The sequence below is a fragment of the Phacochoerus africanus genome, chromosome 5 (genome assembly GCF_016906955.1).
Source record: "Phacochoerus africanus isolate WHEZ1 chromosome 5, ROS_Pafr_v1, whole genome shotgun sequence".
NCBI classification, from domain to species: Eukaryota; Metazoa; Chordata; class Mammalia; order Artiodactyla; family Suidae; genus Phacochoerus; species Phacochoerus africanus.
The window spans coordinates 63,125,076-63,142,908 of NC_062548.1; the positions used below are offsets into that span (position 1 = coordinate 63,125,076).

A 17,833-nucleotide genomic window follows, 5' to 3' on the forward strand; every position below is an offset into this window, starting at 1 on the left:
GGCTTGTGTCTGCATCTGGGCCCTCTGACACATAGGCTCATGGTTTTCATACCTCACCTCGCTGCCCCAAGAGTGACTGTTAGTGAGCAGTCACTAACAGCCTGAGGGGTTGGCTGCCTTAGTCACTCCGTTTGGCAGATTGGGTGGTTGAAGCTGCCATGACCTCTCCAGGGTCGTACAACAGATGGTCAAATAGAAGGTTATGCCCCGAGGCTGGCTCCTCTCCACCTTGGCTCTTGTCTCCTCCTCCTTTCTTCCCTTTCTTCCCAGAAATTCCATGTTCTGGAAGCACTCTGAGTGTGCTGGTCTCCCCGTGAGCTCAGCTCCCAAGTCTGCTTGGCGCAGAGTTAGGCCCCGCCGAGAGGCATTGTGCAGGCTCCATCCAGGCCACTGCCAAAGTTGTGTGAGGTGGCCCATGTGTCACGCCCACCCTCATCCCTTTTTGTTCTTGTGTGTGTGGTTCGTTTAGGTGATAATGAAATCGAAGCATCTCCGTGAGGTTTTATCCAGAGCAGAGCCCAAAAAAGCTCTCCGCCACTTCAGAGCCATCAAGAAATGGCAAAGCAGACATTCTAACTCCCTGCTGAGGGAGGGCGCCTTCTTGAACTATTCCCAGAAGATTCAGGCAGCTGTGAAAGCTTTGAACCTCGAGGGCGCAAACCAGAACGGCCGCAGCCCTGAGACTCACCAGGTGATTACTGCGGGTGATACTGGGGGCCAGGGCTTCAGGGATGAGGGTTTTTTCCTCCGTGGAAGGTACCAGTAACGAAGTATGGTGTCCTTCGCTGTGGGTCAGGGAACAAATGGCACTCAAATAAGAATTTATAGAGGGAAATCTTTACAAAGGTGTGAGCAGGGTTTCAGGACGCTAACCAGGGCTGGAAAGGGGGGTTCCCCACCTGCCGAAGGCAGGAACAGCCACCAGGAGTGGGGAGGGTCGTAGTGGACAGAGGCCCAGGCTCCTCAGAGACCCCCTAAGAGGAGCTGAGGAAAGATGCCCAGCCTCCCTCTCCTCCCACCCGCCCCTTTGCTCCTGGAACCTCCATCAGCCAAATGCAGCTGGGTGCTATGGAACAGCTTTGGGGCATGGAGCGTGTGAAAACCTGGATGGGGGACAAGCGGGGCTCCAGCACAGTCACCTGGCTTGTGACTGTGGCCTGGCTGCCCTGGGACAGCCTGGGCTTTGCCTCTCATGCCGGTATCATTAGTAGTAGTGCCCCACGTTACTCGACAAGAACCTGCTTGGACAGAAACTCCTGCAATCACCGTGCCTGTGCTTAAACAGGCCGGGACCAGTTGCTCAAAGTCATGGTCACGCAGTGCCCCCTGGGGTGGTTCAGTTTCTCCTCATTTTAAATGTCGAGATGCTTTTCTCATCGCAGTCAGGCTTCAGTCTCTTTCCCCCGCTCTCCTTTGAAGCCTTTGAGCTTCCTTCTCCTGCTGGGTGTCCCAGCAGGAGAAGCCCCGTCCTGGTGTCCTCCAGCCTGGCTGAGGCCCATCCTTCCTTTCAGGTGTTGAGGATGTGGGGTGAGTTGGATGAGCAAAGCCGAAGGAAATACCAGAAGAAGGCGGCTCCTTGTCCCGACCCCAGTCTGTCTGTGTGGCGCCCGGACATCTACTTCGCATCAGTGTCAGAAACGTTTGAGAAGAAGATGGATGACTACAGCCTTGAGTGGGCAGCCCAGGCAGAGAAGAGTCACGAGAAGTCGGAGCTCTCTCTCGAAAGGTAATGACGTTGACTCACCACACAGCACGGACAGAGGGAGAGTCTGCTTCTCAGGCCCTTCCCCAGCCCGGCTGGCAGCCTCCTGGGTTCGAGAGTCCAGCAGGAGGGAGGGGAGTGAAGGAGAGGGCACCTTGCAAGCCCAGAGGGCTTCCGGATGGAGGGGAGCAGGTAGGCAGGAGTGCAGCCCTGACCTGGGCCAAGATGGAGGAGAGTGCACCTTGGGGACACAGACTTGCACAGGGGACCTTGCTCTGGAGTTTGGTGTGGTGGGCATGGCTAAGTGAGAGGGCATTGGCCAGCCCTGTGACCTGGGACATGCCATCCTCTGCCCTGTGACGCCATGTCCCAGCCTTTCATTAGGGGTTGGGTCTGGTTATTCCAGTCACCCTTTGAGCTTCGGGTTTCAAAGCTCCATCGAAAAAGGACCACATGGAGTCCACAGCTTAGACTTGTTCACAAAAACATAAAACGGGAAAAAAACATCTCGGTCTAGGCAAGTGGGAAGCCAGGCTTGGACGGGCACTGAGCAGCAGTGGATTAAAACATCACAAATGAGAACTTCCCGTTGTGGTGCAGCAGAAACAAATCCGACTAGGATCCATGAGGATGTGGGTTTGATCCCTGGCCTCTCAGTGGGTTAAGGATCCAACATTGCTGTGAGCTGCAGTGTAGGTCACAGACGCCGCATGGATCGCAAGTTGCCTTGGCGGTGGCGTAGGCCGGCAGCAATAGCTCCGATTCAGCCTCTAGCCTGGGACTTCCATATGCCACGGTTGCAGTCCTAAAAAAGCAAAAAACCGAAAGAAAAAAAAAATCACAGATGCCCAGGGTGCATTCTTGGTGGTGGAGCATTGGGCTCTGAGTGGCTGGGTTGGATCATTCAGGGGGTCCCTCCTGCTCTGCTCTCTAAGCCTGGGCTGCAGAGCTGGAAGCCCCAGGTCATCTGCTGTAGCCTGGCTGCTCCGTTCCCACCTGCCCCACAGCGCCCCATATTTGCTTAGTGAACCTCTTCCTAGTTTGTACAGGGGGAGGTTAAGCCCTATCCAGACTGTCACAGCTAGTGGGGGGAAAAAGAATCAACAAAGGAAAATGTGACCGGTGAGTGCACAAGCTCTGTGACATTCTCCGGGCAAATGTGAACGGTTGGAGCCTAGACATCTAGAGCTTCAGCCACCCAGCTGGGTGCTGTGTCATTTAGGGCATTTCAGGGTCATGGGCAGGACTTGAAGCTCAGAAAGACCAATTGCTTAGGGAAAACAAGGAAGAGGGAGAGGTAATGGGTCCACACACCCTGCTTTCATGGTGGTGCCACTGGCTCCCGAGAAGTGGGTGATGACTGTTCCCCTGCTCCCCGCTGTCCCCGCCCCACCTCCAGGTTGAGGACTCTGCTGCAGCTGAAGTGGCAGCGCTCGCTGTGCGACCCAGGTGAGGCCGTGGGCCTGCTGGCCGCCCAGAGCATCGGGGAGCCCTCCACACAGATGACCCTGAACACCTTCCACTTTGCCGGCAGAGGCGAGATGAACGTCACCCTGGGCATCCCAAGGTGTGGTGCTGCACGGGCTGGGGTCTGTCCTAGCCCACCCCTGGAGAAAGAAGTCATTTCATCAGAGCGTGTGTGAGCGTGTGCATGCATGCCAATGAGACAGAGTCTCATCAAAGAGGGGGTCAGGGTTGGAATTTCTAGAGCCCGACTTTGCCTCTGGTTAGATCCATGCCCAAGCCTCTTAGAATCTCCATTTCTCTGTCTGCCGACTCCTCTGTGTAAGTTACCTGGGATGCTTGTGAAACCCCATGCTCCTGGATCGGCCCACATGGTTGCCCAACTTCCAGGGGCACCACTCACCTTGAGCGAGACCCGAAGTGGCCCTGGCCCTTCATGCAGAAGGGCGCACCCGGCTGGATAATGGTTCTTGGGCGAGAGAATGGGAGTCACACTCACATGCCTGCCCAGCTGCTTTCTCGCTGAGTGACCCAGGCTCCCCAGCTTCCTCAACCTCAGGCTCTGTGGGAAGGAGGGCAGGGCCCACCGTGCACTTGGGCTGTGTGGTTGGGCAGTGCACGGTCCCTGCACCCAGTGGGAGCGCTGCGGATGCTGGTTTCCTTCCCTGCCTCTCTCATTCGTCTGATAAGCCCATGCGAGGCACACGTGACAGGGAACAAGGAGACGCAGCCCCATCCTCGAGGAGCCCTCACTCCAGTGGAGGAAGCTGACAGGAGAGTCACTTGCTGTCACACACAGGGCCAGAGCTGGGACTCTCTGATCAGTCTGTTGCCTCTTGAGATCCCAGGGTCTCTCTCAGATCCCCAAAGACCTCTTGAGGTGTTTGGGAGAAAGACTTCACAGAGATAGAGAATCCGAGTGCCCTCAGGATCGAGCCTGCCCGGTTCCCTGACAGGTTGAGGGAGATCCTCATGGTGGCCAGCGCCAACATCAAGACGCCCATGATGAGTGTGCCTGTGTTCAACACCAGGAGAGCGCTGAAGAAAGTGAAAAGCCTGAAGAAGCAACTCACCAGGGTGTGCCTCGGGGAGGTAACTGTCTCCCTGGGACAGCTGAAGGCACCTTCCCCTACGTCCCCTGCTCCGGAAAGAACAGCCTTTGCTACCTGCTCAGACCCTGGGCTCAGACTCCACCAATGAGAGGGAGGCTCTCTCTGCCAGGTGCTGGCTGGGGATGGATAGGGAAGCTTTCAAAGTCTTCTTTGGTTCTGCAGCATTCTTCGGTGCCTTAAAATTAAAGACACTTCCTGGGTTAGCTTAGCAGCCCTACTGAAGCCCACCCCCACTGCCTCAGGCCATTCTCTGGAAGTGAGACCTACAGGCTGAGGGTCCCATCCCATCCCCCTGGGATCTGTCTACACCAGCAGAACTCACTGGAGTGTAGTCCAGGTTTTGGCTTGTGGTCCCAGCCCTTGTCCCCCCCAACTCAGGTTTCCCATAACCTGCTTGTAATGCTCAGCCCCAGGCGTTGGGCAAGTTGGGTTCTCTTTGTTTCTCGGTTCTAGGTGTTGGAGAAAATTGACGTCCAGGAGTCCTTCTCTATGGGAGAGAATCAGGCCAAGTTCCGGGTGTATCAGCTGCGGTTTCAGTTCCTGCCATACGCCTGCTACCAGCAGGAGAAGTGCCTGAGACCCGAGGATATCCTGCACTTCATGGAAACAAGGTCAGGACTCAGGCCACATTTGTTGTTTGACTTTGTTGGTTTTTGTTTGTTTTTTTTTTTTAAGGCCACACTGGCGGCACATGGAAGTTCCCAGGCTAGGGGTCAGAGTGGAGCTACAGCTAACAGCCCACACCACAGCCACATCAACGCCAGATCCGAGCCACATCTGCGACCCACACTACAGCTCACGCAACGCCAGTTCCTTAACTTACTGAGTGAGGCCAGGGATCGAACCTTCATCCTCACAGACACTAGGCAGATTCCCTTCTGCTGCACCACAATAGGAACTCCCTGTTGTTTGACTTTGTTATTGACCTTGAGGGCTCCTGGCCACAGGACTCCCAGCACCTGGGCGCTTTTGCCCAAATAAATCCTACAAGGCAAGTGTTCAGGAAAAACAGCAAGCCCTGAAGCCCAACCTGGAGCCCTCTCCTCTAAGCTGACTGGTGGACATGACCTCATTAACTACATTCTCCTCCCTGTACCCCCTTCTCGCTCGTCGATAACTCTTGTCTCCAGGGATTGTAGGCTTTAAGACGTGGAAGTGCATGTACCATAAAGAGAACGGAGCCCTTTCACATGAGGCCACTGTGCCACTGTGATGTCAGACCAGCACGTGCAGTCGTTCCTGATTCCTGATACATTTGTATTCTGTTAGGAATGAGCAGGGTACTGACCGCATGCTGCTCTTAAATCCAGTTCCATAACGGACATTACCCCCCGCTTCTTGGAGAAATCCTGGTTCCCTTCTGGGAGAGAGAGTGAATGTCCCTTTTCTCTCAAGTTCAAGTCTCTGTTGGACATTGGAAAGCACAGGTCATAGAGCTGAGTGCACAGGAGTAGGAGGGGGGTCACATCGGGGCTGGGGCAAGCCACAACGCACCATCGCTTCTGACTTGCCAGCGGACCTTAAGTCATCATGGAGCACAGACTCAAATGGCTACAGGGCCTGCAGGTAACCAGGCCAGTGAGGCAGGGTGGGAGCCCCTGGCAGGTTTCAGAGCATGCCACCTGCCTCAGTGGCAGGGCCTCCTGATGCAAAATAGTAATAATAAGGGAGTTCCTTGGTGGCCTAGTGACTAAGGACCCAGTATTGTCACTGCTGTGGCTCTGGTTGCTATTGTGGTGCAGGTTCAATCCCTGGCCCGGGAACTTTTGTATGCCCTGGTCAAGCCAAGGAAAAAACCCATCTTCCTCCCCCGCCCCCACCTCCCATCTTTGGTTGTTGGATTGCTTGCTTCTGCTTTAAAATTTCTTAAGGTTCAGCAACTAATTCATCTCTCTTTTAAAAGCGTGGTAAGGCCCAAATAGATCCTGTATGTCAGTAGGATTTGGCCACAGACCACTGGCCACTGCCTCAATCTAGACCAGCTATCAGGTCCTCCAGAGGTGCTCAGAAGTAGAGAACTGGTGGCAGAGTGGAGGCAGACCGTCCTCTGCTCTCAGCCCACAGATACTTACTGAGCAATGCCCACTCACAGTCCAGTCCTGGGGCAACGTGGCAGGAGGGGTGACTCTTCTGCCATGGGGGCCCCTTCTTCCCTCTCACCTTGAAGCTGTGAGCTGGCTGCTGGCCGGCAGGTCTTGTAGTAGATGAGCTTGGAGGTGAACCCAGCTCTTTGGACATGGGGAGCTAGCCAAGCCAAGGGGAACACCTATGTCGCCCTTTGCCTGAGCCGAGGAGCCTCATGTGATCAGAGAGCCCAGTGCACTCTGGGCCGTGTCGCAAGAGACGTGTCTGCCCCGACCTACCGGCTTGTTAATTAATCAGAGGAGCATCGCTCCCAAGTGTGTCGCGTGTTTGTCCTGGCCAGGCAGCCCTTTCTAAGAGATGGGAATTAGGATCACATGGCCTCTTGAGAATTACCAAGAGCAGGCAGATCTGAACCGTCTGCCCCATTTCTGTTGTCTCAGAAGTAGGCCTGCCAAGCAGGTAGGTCACATGAGGTGTCCACCAGGCTGTGCTTGGTCTTGCTTTTATTTACATGAATTTGGGGAATTGAAAAGCCATCTCTTTTTAAAACTTTCTTTTTGGTGAGGGAGAGCCCTGGCTTCTCCCCAGTGGTGAAATACTTAGTTAGCTCCCACTTTGAATCTGGCTCATGCACTTGAAAAGCTGTGAGAAACAAGGCCCTGTGCAGTGGTCCTTGGGGAAGCTGCTCTGCCACCTGGGCGGAGTGGGCTGGGCCAGGGTGGTTGGTGTGTGATGGGTGCAGGGGGTGGGTCTGGGCAGCCAAGCAGCCACATGCAGGCCCCTTACAGACCACACGGTGACAGGGGTGTGCCTTCAGAAGAGGGGCTCCCGCCCCCCAAGAAGCTTTTTCTTTTTTCTTTCTCTCTTCCCTTCCTCCTCCTTCCCCTGTCATTGCCACCCCTTTTTCTCTCTCTTCCCCTTTGCTCTCCCTTTCTTCTCTTCTTTTGTCTGAACTGTGGGATCATGAGACTCTTTTGGCCACACTCACAGCATATGGAAGTTCCCAGGCTAGGGGCTGCAGCTGCCAGGCCACGCCACAGCCACAACAATGCGGGATCCGAGCTGCGTCTATGACCTATAGCACAGCTCACGGCAAATGCGGGATCCTTAACCCACTGAGCAAGGCCCAGGTTCGAACCTGTGTCCTCGTGGATACTAGTCAGGCTCTTCACCCACTGAGCCACAACAGGCACTTCTCATGGGACTCTTTTGACATAGATCGGAGAAAAAAAAAAGTAGTGACACAAAAGCACTTCCCTAGATGGAGACATACAAGCCTTGAAGGTCCCCTGAGTCTCTGTACTGGCGCCCACCCCTTCAGGGATGTGTGATGAATGGAAGCTTGGCTGGGGCAGAAGTGGAAAGAGCTGGGGTGTGTGTTCCAGCCTTGGGGCACTGGCTGTGAATTGCAAGTTGGCAGTCTGTAGTGGGAGCTTCTGTGAGTCTGACTCTGCAAACCACAGGTGGGGGAGCTGTTGGCAGGCCCTTTCTGAAACAGCTGCGGGTCTTGTTCCCCATGGGTAATTATTTACGTGGGAGGGAGGTTGCCGCAGCTGCCACTGTAGTTCCCCCTCATTGGCCACGTTCTGACCCACAGTACAACCTTCACCAGGCAGTCACCGGTTCCCTGGCCCTGGGCAGAATCACAGAAGGGCCAACCCTTGGCACCCCTGGGAGAATCCCGGCACACTCACCCTGCCACTAACCCATCAGGGTTCGTTGTACTTTATCGCTTCCTGTTTGTGTTCTGCAAGTTCACCACAAGCAGCAGGCGGGGTAGAGGGAACTCCCACGGGGGTTATTAGAGAAAGTCTCTTGGGGATTATTACATCTGTGCTTGAACCCCACCATGGGGGTGGGTGCAGTTCTAGCAGCTCAAGGGTAAGCTGTGGGGAGCTGCTTGGCAGAGTCCAAGGCCTGAGCCAAAGGCCTAGAGGCACATAGGGTGGTGGGAGCAGGGGTGATGGGGGAGGCCAGTTGTGGGACCGGGGAAGAGCCTCAGAAGGGACAGCCCCTCAGCAGAGGGAGGGGATGAGCAGCCTCTATGTGGCAGCAGGCCAGCCACACACCCCGTCGGGTTCATCGTGTAACAGTCTGTGGTCACGTGGGAGGGGTCCCACCGCACAGATGAGGTCAGGGCTCTCATCCTTCTCGTCTCCAGACTCTGGCAGAACGGGAACTTTAACCAGAGCCTGTCCTTTCAGCCGCCCCCTCTTCCCAGTGGCACTGCATCTTTCTAAAGACATGCCAGGCTTCGAGCCCCCCACCCCCCAACCTGACCATCTTGTCCCTGTCTCTAGCCCCTGGTGACCAGGCTCCCCTGGACTGGTGAGGGAGGAGCCTTTTTTTAATGCCAATGGTAGAAACATCAGCAACACCACATACAACTTTTAAAAGTTGGAAAAAAAATATTGAGAAAGGAGAGTAGCAATCTTTTGCTTTTAATGAGCAAAACAGTAAACATGTAACCTGCCTGCTTCTCCAGTTAAGGCTCTAAGTGCCTGTCTTTTCATCCTTGCTTTATCCTCTGGGCTGGGCACTTGGTGGGCACACCCTAGGTGCTTGGAGGACACAGGCTGGCTGGCCAGGCAGATGAGGAACTGATCCTTTATGTAATTAGAAACAGTCTGTTTGGGTGTGCTGTCATGGTCTGATGAAAAAGATGGGCAAGAGGTTATATGAAGTAGGGCAGAGGGGCTGGATGAGGCCCCGAGGGAGCGAAAAACAGAAAACCCCAGACAGAAGGGGCCAAGAAAGGCTCTGCCTCAAGTTGGTCCTTTTATTTATTTATCTATTCATTTATTTATTGTCTTTTTAGGGCTGCACCTGCGGCATATGGAGGTTCCTAGGCTAGGGGTTGAATCCTGAGTTCCCCGGAGCTGCAGCTGCCAGCCTGCACCACAGCCACAGCAATGCAGGATCCGAGCCATGTCTGGGACCTACACCACAGCTCAGGACAATGCCAGATCCTTAACCCATAGAGTAAGGCCAAGGATCAGACCCCCTTCCTCATGGATACTAACTGCTGAGCCACAACGGGAACTCCTCAAATGGGTCCTTTTAAATCAGTTTGCTTCTAACCTGTTGACATGATTTCCTGCCACAAAGGAAGTCATCACTGTCTTGGAGGTTCTGATGAACTGCGCCCCCCCCCCCACCCCCAAGTTCTCATCAAATTGTGGGGGCTCCCGCACCAAGGAGACAGGAGTTGTCAGGCCCCAGCAGTGCCACCTCCTGGAGATGTGGCGGGCAGAGGGCGGTCCTCACCGAGCCCGGACTCCCCTCTCCTGCAGCAGGTTCTGCTGCCCTAGTTAGAGGGCCACTATGCACAGCAACAGCTGTCGCTTACTGAGCAGCCCCCCTGAGACCTGTGACAGGTCTCAGACATGGGGTTGTTTCTGATCTCTAGAGCAAGATGGCATGATATGTATTAATGCCCACATTTCACAGACCAGGGGGGTTAAGCTCAGGAGACCACCCGGGGAGACCATGGCTGTGCACCCTAGGAGGCAGGGCACGTGTTCCATCCAGGCCTGTGGGGTGTGGAACAGTGTTCCGTGTGGTGCCGTCTGCTGTTCAGAAACCTCGGGAGAACAAGTCAGCTGGCGGGAGAGGTGGGGTTTCCATCTCCTGTGTATACCCCCAGCGTCACGTCCATCGGGGCGGGATCCTTGGACAGAGCATCCTTCCTCCGCCACGAGGGATGAGTGAAGGTGCTGGTACAGACTCGGCTGCATGGCTTCCTTTTCGTTTCAGATTCTTTAAAATTCTGATGGAATCCATCAAGAAGAAGAACAATAAAGCATCAACTTTTAGGAACGTGAACACACGGAGAGCTACCCAGCGGGATCTGGATAACTCTGGGGAGTCAGAGAGGACTCGGGTGAGCGAGTGACCCCCCGGGGACTGGCCCAGGGAAGGTTTAGGGCTGGGAAGCCCATGGGGTGGCGACTCCCTGAGTCTGCTCTCCTGGGAAGGCTCTGTGGCTGTCCTCGGTGCTCCTCCAGCCTCTTCCCTGTGGTGGGTCGTCCTTCTGCTTACGTTGGGAGTTCTTTTCCTGGTTTTGTTTGTTCTGCCTTTGACCCACATAGGCCCAGTGAACTGAGGCACACAGGGTACTGGGCAGGGACCAGAGAGGCACTTTGAAGCAGGGAAGTTGGGCTACAGGGACCAAAGAAGAAGGAGCCAGCAAAAAGCCATCGGAGGAGTTCCCATCGTGGCGCAGTGGTTAATGAATCCGACTAGGAACCATGGGGTTGCGGGTTCGGTCCCTGCCCTTGCTCAGTGGGTTGACGATCCAGCGTTGCCGTGAGCTGTGGTGTAGGTTGCAGACGCGGCTCGGATCCTGCGTTGCAGTGGCTCTGGCGTAGGCCGGTGGCTGCAGCTCCGATTCAACCCCTGGCCTGGGAACCTCCATATGCCGCGAGAGCGGCCCAAGAAATAGCAACAACAACAACAACAAAAAAAAGACAAAAAGACAAAAAAAAAGCCATCAGAGGCAAAATAGTCCTGGAGTGATGACACCTCATCTGCCAAGAGACCCCGGGGCAATGTGGGGCAGGTCCCTGGGTGTCATCTGAGCCAGCGGTTGGTAGGGCTGTGCCCTGCCCAGGCAGGGGCACAGTGAAGACTGGTCCTCCCCTTCCCCGGCTTGGTGATCTCAACTGTGTCACCTCCCTGGGCCTAAAATGAGGGTCTGGCCGAGACAGAGTACCAGGTCCCCTGCCCTGGGGTCTTCCAGTTGGCTCACTCAAGCATGAATGGGCATAGGATGTCTTCGAAAGGCTGCCCAGTCTCAATTCTTAAATCATCCGGAAGGAGACTATCAGGAATTAGGAGCCAAGGACAGAAGAGAGGTGTAACTAATTTCATTTTTAAATGCTAAGGCAGGGTTCTTAACCTGCTGAGCCACAGCAGGGAGTGGGGAGTTCCCATCTTGGCTCAGTGGTTAGCAGATCCAACTGGGAACCATGAGGTTGCAGGTTCGATCCCTGGCCTCGCTCGGTGGGTTAAGAATCCGGCATTGCTGTGAGCTGTGGTGTAGGTTGCAGGCACAGCTCGGATCCCGAGTTGCTGTGGCTGTGGCATAGGCCAACTGCTGTGGCTCCGATTAGACCCCTAGCCTGGGAACCTCCACAGGCCGTGGGTGCAGCTCTAGAGAAGACAAAAAAAAAAAAAAAAGACCCCGACATGGTGTCTGTGAGGATGTGAGTTCAATTCCTGGCCTTGCTCAGTGGATTAAGGATCACCTGTTGCCACAAGCTTCTGCAGAGGTCTCAGACGCATCTCAGATCTGCTGTGGCTGTGGCGTAGGCTGGCAGCCGCACCTCCAATTCAGCCCCTAGCCGGGGAACTTCCATGTGCTGCAGATGTGGCTGTGGAAAAAAAAAATCCTTTGTCTTCATCTCCACCCATAACAAAAATATTTGGAACAATATTAACACTACCTTCTTTTAATGACTTGAAAGCTTTGGCACTTTTTTCTCCTTTTAATTTTTAAAATGCAAGATTTTGCAAGCAGTACCTGGAAAGATTCACACTTTAGGAAAGAGGCAGGGGGTCCAGGGGAGGTGGGTGGAAGGGGAAGGGTGCTGTGTGCTGAGTGGATGGGGCCATAGGCAGCGGGGGCACTGCCTGGGTGATTGAGGAGAAGGACGGGGGTGGGTGGGTCAGTGGGTGGATGGATTCACTGGGCGCTGGATGCTAGTCATCCTTCTCCTCCTTGTCCCCAAACCGCAGGGAGATCGGGAAGGTGACGATGAAGAGGAGGGGCACATTGTGGATGCCGAAGCAGAGGAGGGAGATGCTGACGCCTCAGACGCCAAACGCAAGGAGAAACAAGAGGAGGAGGTGAGGGGACCCTGGCTGAGATGACAGGCCAAGGTCACATCCTTTCTCCATCCCACCTGAGGGATCACCCCCAGTGCCTGAGGCCACACCTTTGTGTCATGCTGGAGCCATCAGGAAGCTTGAAGCAAGACCAGCCTGCCGAGTGCACCACTCGGTTGAGAAGGTGGTGTTCGTAGGGCAGCGGCTGGGCCGGTTCGGCCCAGGGCTGCCCTCCGGGGCTGGTTATCCCTGCATCCAAAGCCGATTCGAGGACCCAGAGGCCTCTGGCAGGGAGAGGAAGTCAGGCCACCTCCTGATTGTACCACCGGCTTGTAGTACCTCCCTCCCCTCCCCTCCCCCACACCCGTCCTGTACTGTGATTGCTGCAAGGACAGAGGCGGTGGCAGGGGCTGAGAGAGCTGGAGGGAGGGCTTGGCTCCAAGGAGGGGCAACTGGGACTGAGGGGCTGGCATCCCCAGGGGGAGAGAGGAAGAGGGTGGCCCCAGTAGGTGGGGCTGAGGTCGGCCAGTCAGGTGAGGCCAAGTCCAAGTAGATGGTGGGGCCTGAGTGACACGGCCAGCACTCCATCCCCGCCAGGTCGATTACGAGAGCGAGGAGGACGAGGAGAAGGAGGAGGATGAGGAGAAGGAGGACGAGGACATCCAGGAGGAAGGGAGCATCCGAGGAGAAGGCTTCCACCAGGAGCAGGAGGAGGAGGAGGAGGAGGGCTTGGGCCCGGAGGAGGACTCACTCCCTGCAGCCCCCCTGACGCAGCCTCGGAAGCCCACCCGCAGCCGGGAGCCCCAGGGCGCCGAGGCAGTGGAGCGCCGGGTGCGGGCCGTGCGAGAGTGCCACCCACTCATCGAGGACTACCAGTACGACACCGAGGCCAGCCTGTGGTGCCAGGTCAGTCCCAGGTGACCGCCGGCACCTGGGGGCGCTGGTCACTCTCTTCTTAATCCCTGATCCTTCAAGAATTGGGGGACAGCTGTGGACCCTCTGCCCCCGATCATGGCCCCCACATGTTCGACTTACTAACCACTTGTGGGCCAGCATGTGGGGTCTGAGTCCCCATACCCTAGAGGGACTTCCACGTATGCCACCTCCTCCAGGCCTCAGTACTAGTTCAACACATGTGTTAACGTACATGGAAGTTGTCCTAGGGCCCAGCAGAGACCCTCTATCCCCCACACCTTTGTTCCTGGTCAGCAGCTACAGTATCATATGGTTCCCCGAAGTGCTCGGTGGTTTGGCTACCTAGACACCTACACCGACTGGCTCTTTCGTCTTTTCCTTTGACCCTGTTCAGTGGTTCCCAGATGGTTGTGTAGATGCAATCACTGACCAGGATTCAACACATAAAATAGCGTGTGTTGTGCTTCGTGGTGCTTGAAAGGAGATGAAGGGCCGTGCTGAGTGGACGTGATTTTCACCTTCACGCCAGCATCTGTGGAAGCTGTCGCTCTGCTCTTTTCACCTCAGTCTGGGGGACTGGAGGTGGCCCCTCGGTGGTGTTCATGTGCCAGGCCCACCACCAGGCTCGCCCCAGCAGGGCTGCTGCCCCTGGCCAGGGTGTTTCCTGTGGGGCCAGGGGTGCTGGGGGGCTCTGGTGGGGTCTCCCAAGAAGCTGAGTCGGTGGGGCTGCCCCCTCCCAGCCTGGCTCCTTCCTGTTGCAGGTGACAGTGAAGCTCCCGCTCATGAAGGTCAACTTTGACATGAGCTCCCTGGTAGTGTCCTTGGCACAAGGCACTGTCGTCTATGCGACCAAGGGCATCACGCGGTGCCTCCTGAATGAAACCACCAACAGTAAGAATGAGAAGGAGCTGGTCTTAAACACGGAAGGCATCAACCTCCCGGAGCTGTTCAAGTACGCCGAGGTGCGTCTCTCCTCAAGGTCTTCACGCCGTCTCAAGCTCGGGCCACCCGGAGACCAGGCTCCAGCCACTCTGTCCAGGCTCTACGAGCTTCTAGCCCAGTGTCCCCTAACCAAGTTCAAGTGCTCTGGCTCACCACTTGGGGTCCCCGATAGACGTGAGCCTGATCAGGGGCTTGCAGTATGGAAACCTTTATTTTACCAAACCCAGAGTTTTCCCCAGATAATTTGAGTACGGTTGCTTTTTTTTTCTTTCTTTTTTTGGCTTTTTAGGGCAACACCCAGTATATGGAGGTTCCTGGGCTAGAGTTTGAATCAGAGCTACAGCCACCAGCCTACACGACAGCCACAATAATGTGGGATCCGAGCCGCGCCTGCGACCTACACCACAGTTCATGGCAACACCAGATCCTTAACCCACTGAGCGGGGCCAGGGATCAAACCTGTGTCCTCATGGATGCTAATCAGATTTATTTCTGCTGAGCCACGATGGGAATCCCTTGAGTACTTTTTCTTTGCCTTAAAACCTTCTCAAAGTAGACTTATGGGAAGTAGTCTTCTGAGCCTGGGAGCCACTCACTTTATCTGGTGGAGGAGGAGGAGGCCCTGGGCGCAGAGGTGGCCCAGCCCCAGTGCCACATGCTGTCGCTCCTGCCCTGCCACCTCCATGGCTCATCCGTCTTTCCTCTGAGCTTCCCCACCCCCACACCCCACTTCCCTGAATCTCCCAGAACCTTCTGAGATGCTCTCAGCCCCTGGGCACAGTGTTCCTCACAGAATTCTGAGTTGCCAGGACCCCTCCAGCCCACTCCCCACTGGTCTGCACTAAGCTGGCAAGGCTCTTCCACCTCATATGCACCCCCACACACAGCACTGCCACCCTCGGCCCCCTTCTGCCCCTAAGCCTTTCATTGATTGCTTCCCCAGGGGACAGAGAGTCAGGCACTGACCGGGCGAGCTCTGTGTCACGCTCATTGGATTTGTTCAGACGAGGCCAGGCAGGTTGTCAGGGTCTCCACTGCCTCCTGTGGGGGTGACCTGCCATAGTATGGAACCACCCCTGACCCCCCTGCCCACCTGAGCTGGGCTGAACTGGAGACCTGGCTCACTCCATAAGAGCTGGCCCGTTTCTGGTCCATGCTTCCCGGGAGGGGCTAGGGAGCTTTCTTGCCTACCAGGGAAGCCTCCCTCCTAGCAAACAGGACCCTCTTAAACGAACACACGTCTTTCTTCCTGTTGACTCTAAAGAGGGTACCAAGTCCTCTCCCGGCTCAGGTGACAACAAGACAGACCTCAGGGCCCGGCCAGCCTGCTGTCAACAGCTCTGTCCACACTGTTTCCTTTCACTACTCCTGGGGCACCTTGTGGCCACTTTGTCATCAGCTGCGCTTGAGCGCCAGACAAGGACAGAGTGTGGCCTGGGTGGGACATGCCCATGGGAGGGAGCGGAAGGCCAGGCCCTCCGAACCAACACCTCCCCCCTCCCCCAGGTCCTGGATTTGCGCCGCCTCTATTCCAACGACATCCACGCGATGGCCAACACATACGGCATCGAGGCAGCGCTGCGGGTGATCGAGAAGGAGATCAAGGATGTGTTCGCCGTGTACGGTAAGTGGGGGCCTCCCCATCCGTCCAGTTCCGTGGGGAACTGAAATTCGGTCACAGCAAGCATGGTGCCCATGGGGACCCTCAGAGCGACCATGGGGCGGGGGTCATTCGCAGGGCAGTCGTGGGTCCCGTCCCTGAGGCCCCACCCCCAGCGTTTCTCACCCACTGGCCTCTGAGGGAGCTTCCACTTCCCCATCTAGCCCTCTGGGTTTCAGTTCCTCAGTACAGACGATGCTGTTAGGCTCTTGTGTCCCACAAGGCTGCCTCCTGCGCTTCAGGATGGAAGTGCAGAGAAAGCTGTGATGGTGGCAAGGGGGTAAATGGGGGCTGCCCAGCCCAGGCCCAGGGTTAGGGAGCTGAGTGAGTAGGTGACAGAGCTGGGAGGGGACAAGCTTGAGCACTGCTGTGTGTCAGGTGATGCCGCCCCAACTGTCCCCTCATCACTGCTTAACCCTTCCCGCTGTTGCCACCTGTGTGACAGGCATCGCCGTGGACCCCCGCCACCTCTCCCTGGTCGCTGACTATATGTGCTTCGAGGGTGTTTACAAGCCACTGAACCGCTTTGGGATCCGGTCCAACTCCTCCCCTCTGCAGCAGATGACGTTTGAAACCAGCTTCCAATTTCTGAAGCAGGCCACCATGATGGGTCAGTCCCCTCTCCCGAGCCTGCTCTGGGCATCTTTCCTCACACCTCCCATGCTGGGGAGGCCTTGGAGGCTCATGAAGCAGCTGGAGTAGGGGAAGCAGATGGAAAGCTGCCTCTGGCTTTTGAAGGAAAGGGTGAGGGGCTTCCTCTCTCTGAAAGACAGAGGCAGTGCTGCCCCAGAGCCTCAGGACCACTTCTCATGACCTCGGGCTCCCATCCACCCAGCCTCAGTTGAGCTCCCCGAACCCCTTACCTCACCCCCAACTTCTCCCTTCGTCACCACCCAGCCGCCTAACAAGCGTTCCTGTGTCTTTCCCAGGGTCCCACGATGAGCTGAGGTCTCCGTCCGCCTGCCTCGTGGTCGGGAAGGTTGTCAGAGGTGGGACGGGCCTGTTTGAGCTCAAGCAGCCCCTGAGATAACAGCCTCCATGCACCCTGCGCCTGGCCTGCTGAGAACCAGGGACTGGTGACAGCGCAGAGCCCGGCAGTAACTTTGGGGTAGTCCAAAGAGCAACTGGCCTCTGGGCTGGACCAGCTTCACCTGGCAAGTGGCTGCATTGCTCATCCTTGCCCCCCTCCATCTCAGGATGCAAACGTTCCCCTCCAAGTCAGTCATCAAGGTGGCCAGACCTCCCCCCTGTGCTACAGGAGGCCTCAGAGGGGGAATCCCTGCCCCCCGACCCCCCCACCCCAGGGTAGAGAGGACTCACTGCTATGAATAGGCGGTGACCACAGCCAGGATTCCTGGGACTCAGGCCATTCTTGCTGCCCCACGGCCCACTCCTCCCAGCTGCACCAGCCCCTGGGGAAAGACTTGCCAAGGAGGCTTCCGCTCAGCCTCTTTCCCTGGATGAAGCACAGCATGGCAGAGACCTCCACCCACGCAACTTCTGTGCCTGAGGCAGAGCCCTGGTCCTGCTGGTGTGTAGCTACGTGTCCTTCTAGACCAGATCAGCCCTGAGTCTGGGGCTGGTCTCTCTGGGGCCACAGCTGCTCACCCCACGCAGAAAACCCTGTATCGCCAGTCCAGCCTCCTCTTTTGAACGAGTTGCTGGGCTCCCTGCCTTGCTCTGCTCTCAGTCTAGCACTGAGGCCTGCATCCCTCTCTACAGGCTGTACCCCATCCGGGGTCGTCCGGCCTCCCCTGATCTCTGGCACCAGCAGCAGGGGGCCCTGGCATGAACAGAAAAGTCAGAGGACTTGTCCCAAGGCTTTGTAAAATCAGGGGCTGGTTCTATTTTTGTCTAATGTTATTCCAGCTCAGGCTGAGTAATAAACATCACTGGAACTAACCACTGGGAGGGAAATTTTTTTCAAATATTTGGGACTTTTTGGTTATGTGCTCAGCTTGCCATTTCTGCATTTGTGATTTGAGGACTCAAGACTGAGATTTCTCAGCAGTCCTGTCTCGGGCTCCTCTTCCTGTTTTTTTTTTTTTTTTTTTTTTACGGCGGTGGGGGGCGGTGGGGGTTTCCCTTGGCAGAGGATGTGGGAGAAAGCTCAGCCTGGCAGCC

The 17,833-nt window shown here is 56.1% G+C and overlaps 1 protein-coding gene across 1 annotated transcript in view; it reads left to right on the plus strand.

Moving 5' to 3' along the window:
- The window catches only part of POLR1A (RNA polymerase I subunit A), a 79,626-nt gene extending 62,015 nt beyond the window's left edge, over positions 1–17,611 (plus strand). The window contains exons 23-34 of the mRNA XM_047781608.1: positions 470–691; positions 1,512–1,726; positions 3,102–3,269; positions 4,123–4,258; positions 4,732–4,889; positions 10,120–10,246; positions 12,103–12,213; positions 12,790–13,098; positions 13,869–14,069; positions 15,556–15,673; positions 16,155–16,319; positions 16,639–17,611. Coding sequence (XP_047637564.1) covers positions 470–691; positions 1,512–1,726; positions 3,102–3,269; positions 4,123–4,258; positions 4,732–4,889; positions 10,120–10,246; positions 12,103–12,213; positions 12,790–13,098; positions 13,869–14,069; positions 15,556–15,673; positions 16,155–16,319; positions 16,639–16,739 — 2,031 coding nt within the window. The 3' untranslated portion in view covers positions 16,740–17,611. The remainder of the gene's footprint in view (positions 1–469; positions 692–1,511; positions 1,727–3,101; positions 3,270–4,122; positions 4,259–4,731; positions 4,890–10,119; positions 10,247–12,102; positions 12,214–12,789; positions 13,099–13,868; positions 14,070–15,555; positions 15,674–16,154; positions 16,320–16,638) is intronic.
- Positions 17,612–17,833: the final 222 nt, after the last annotated feature.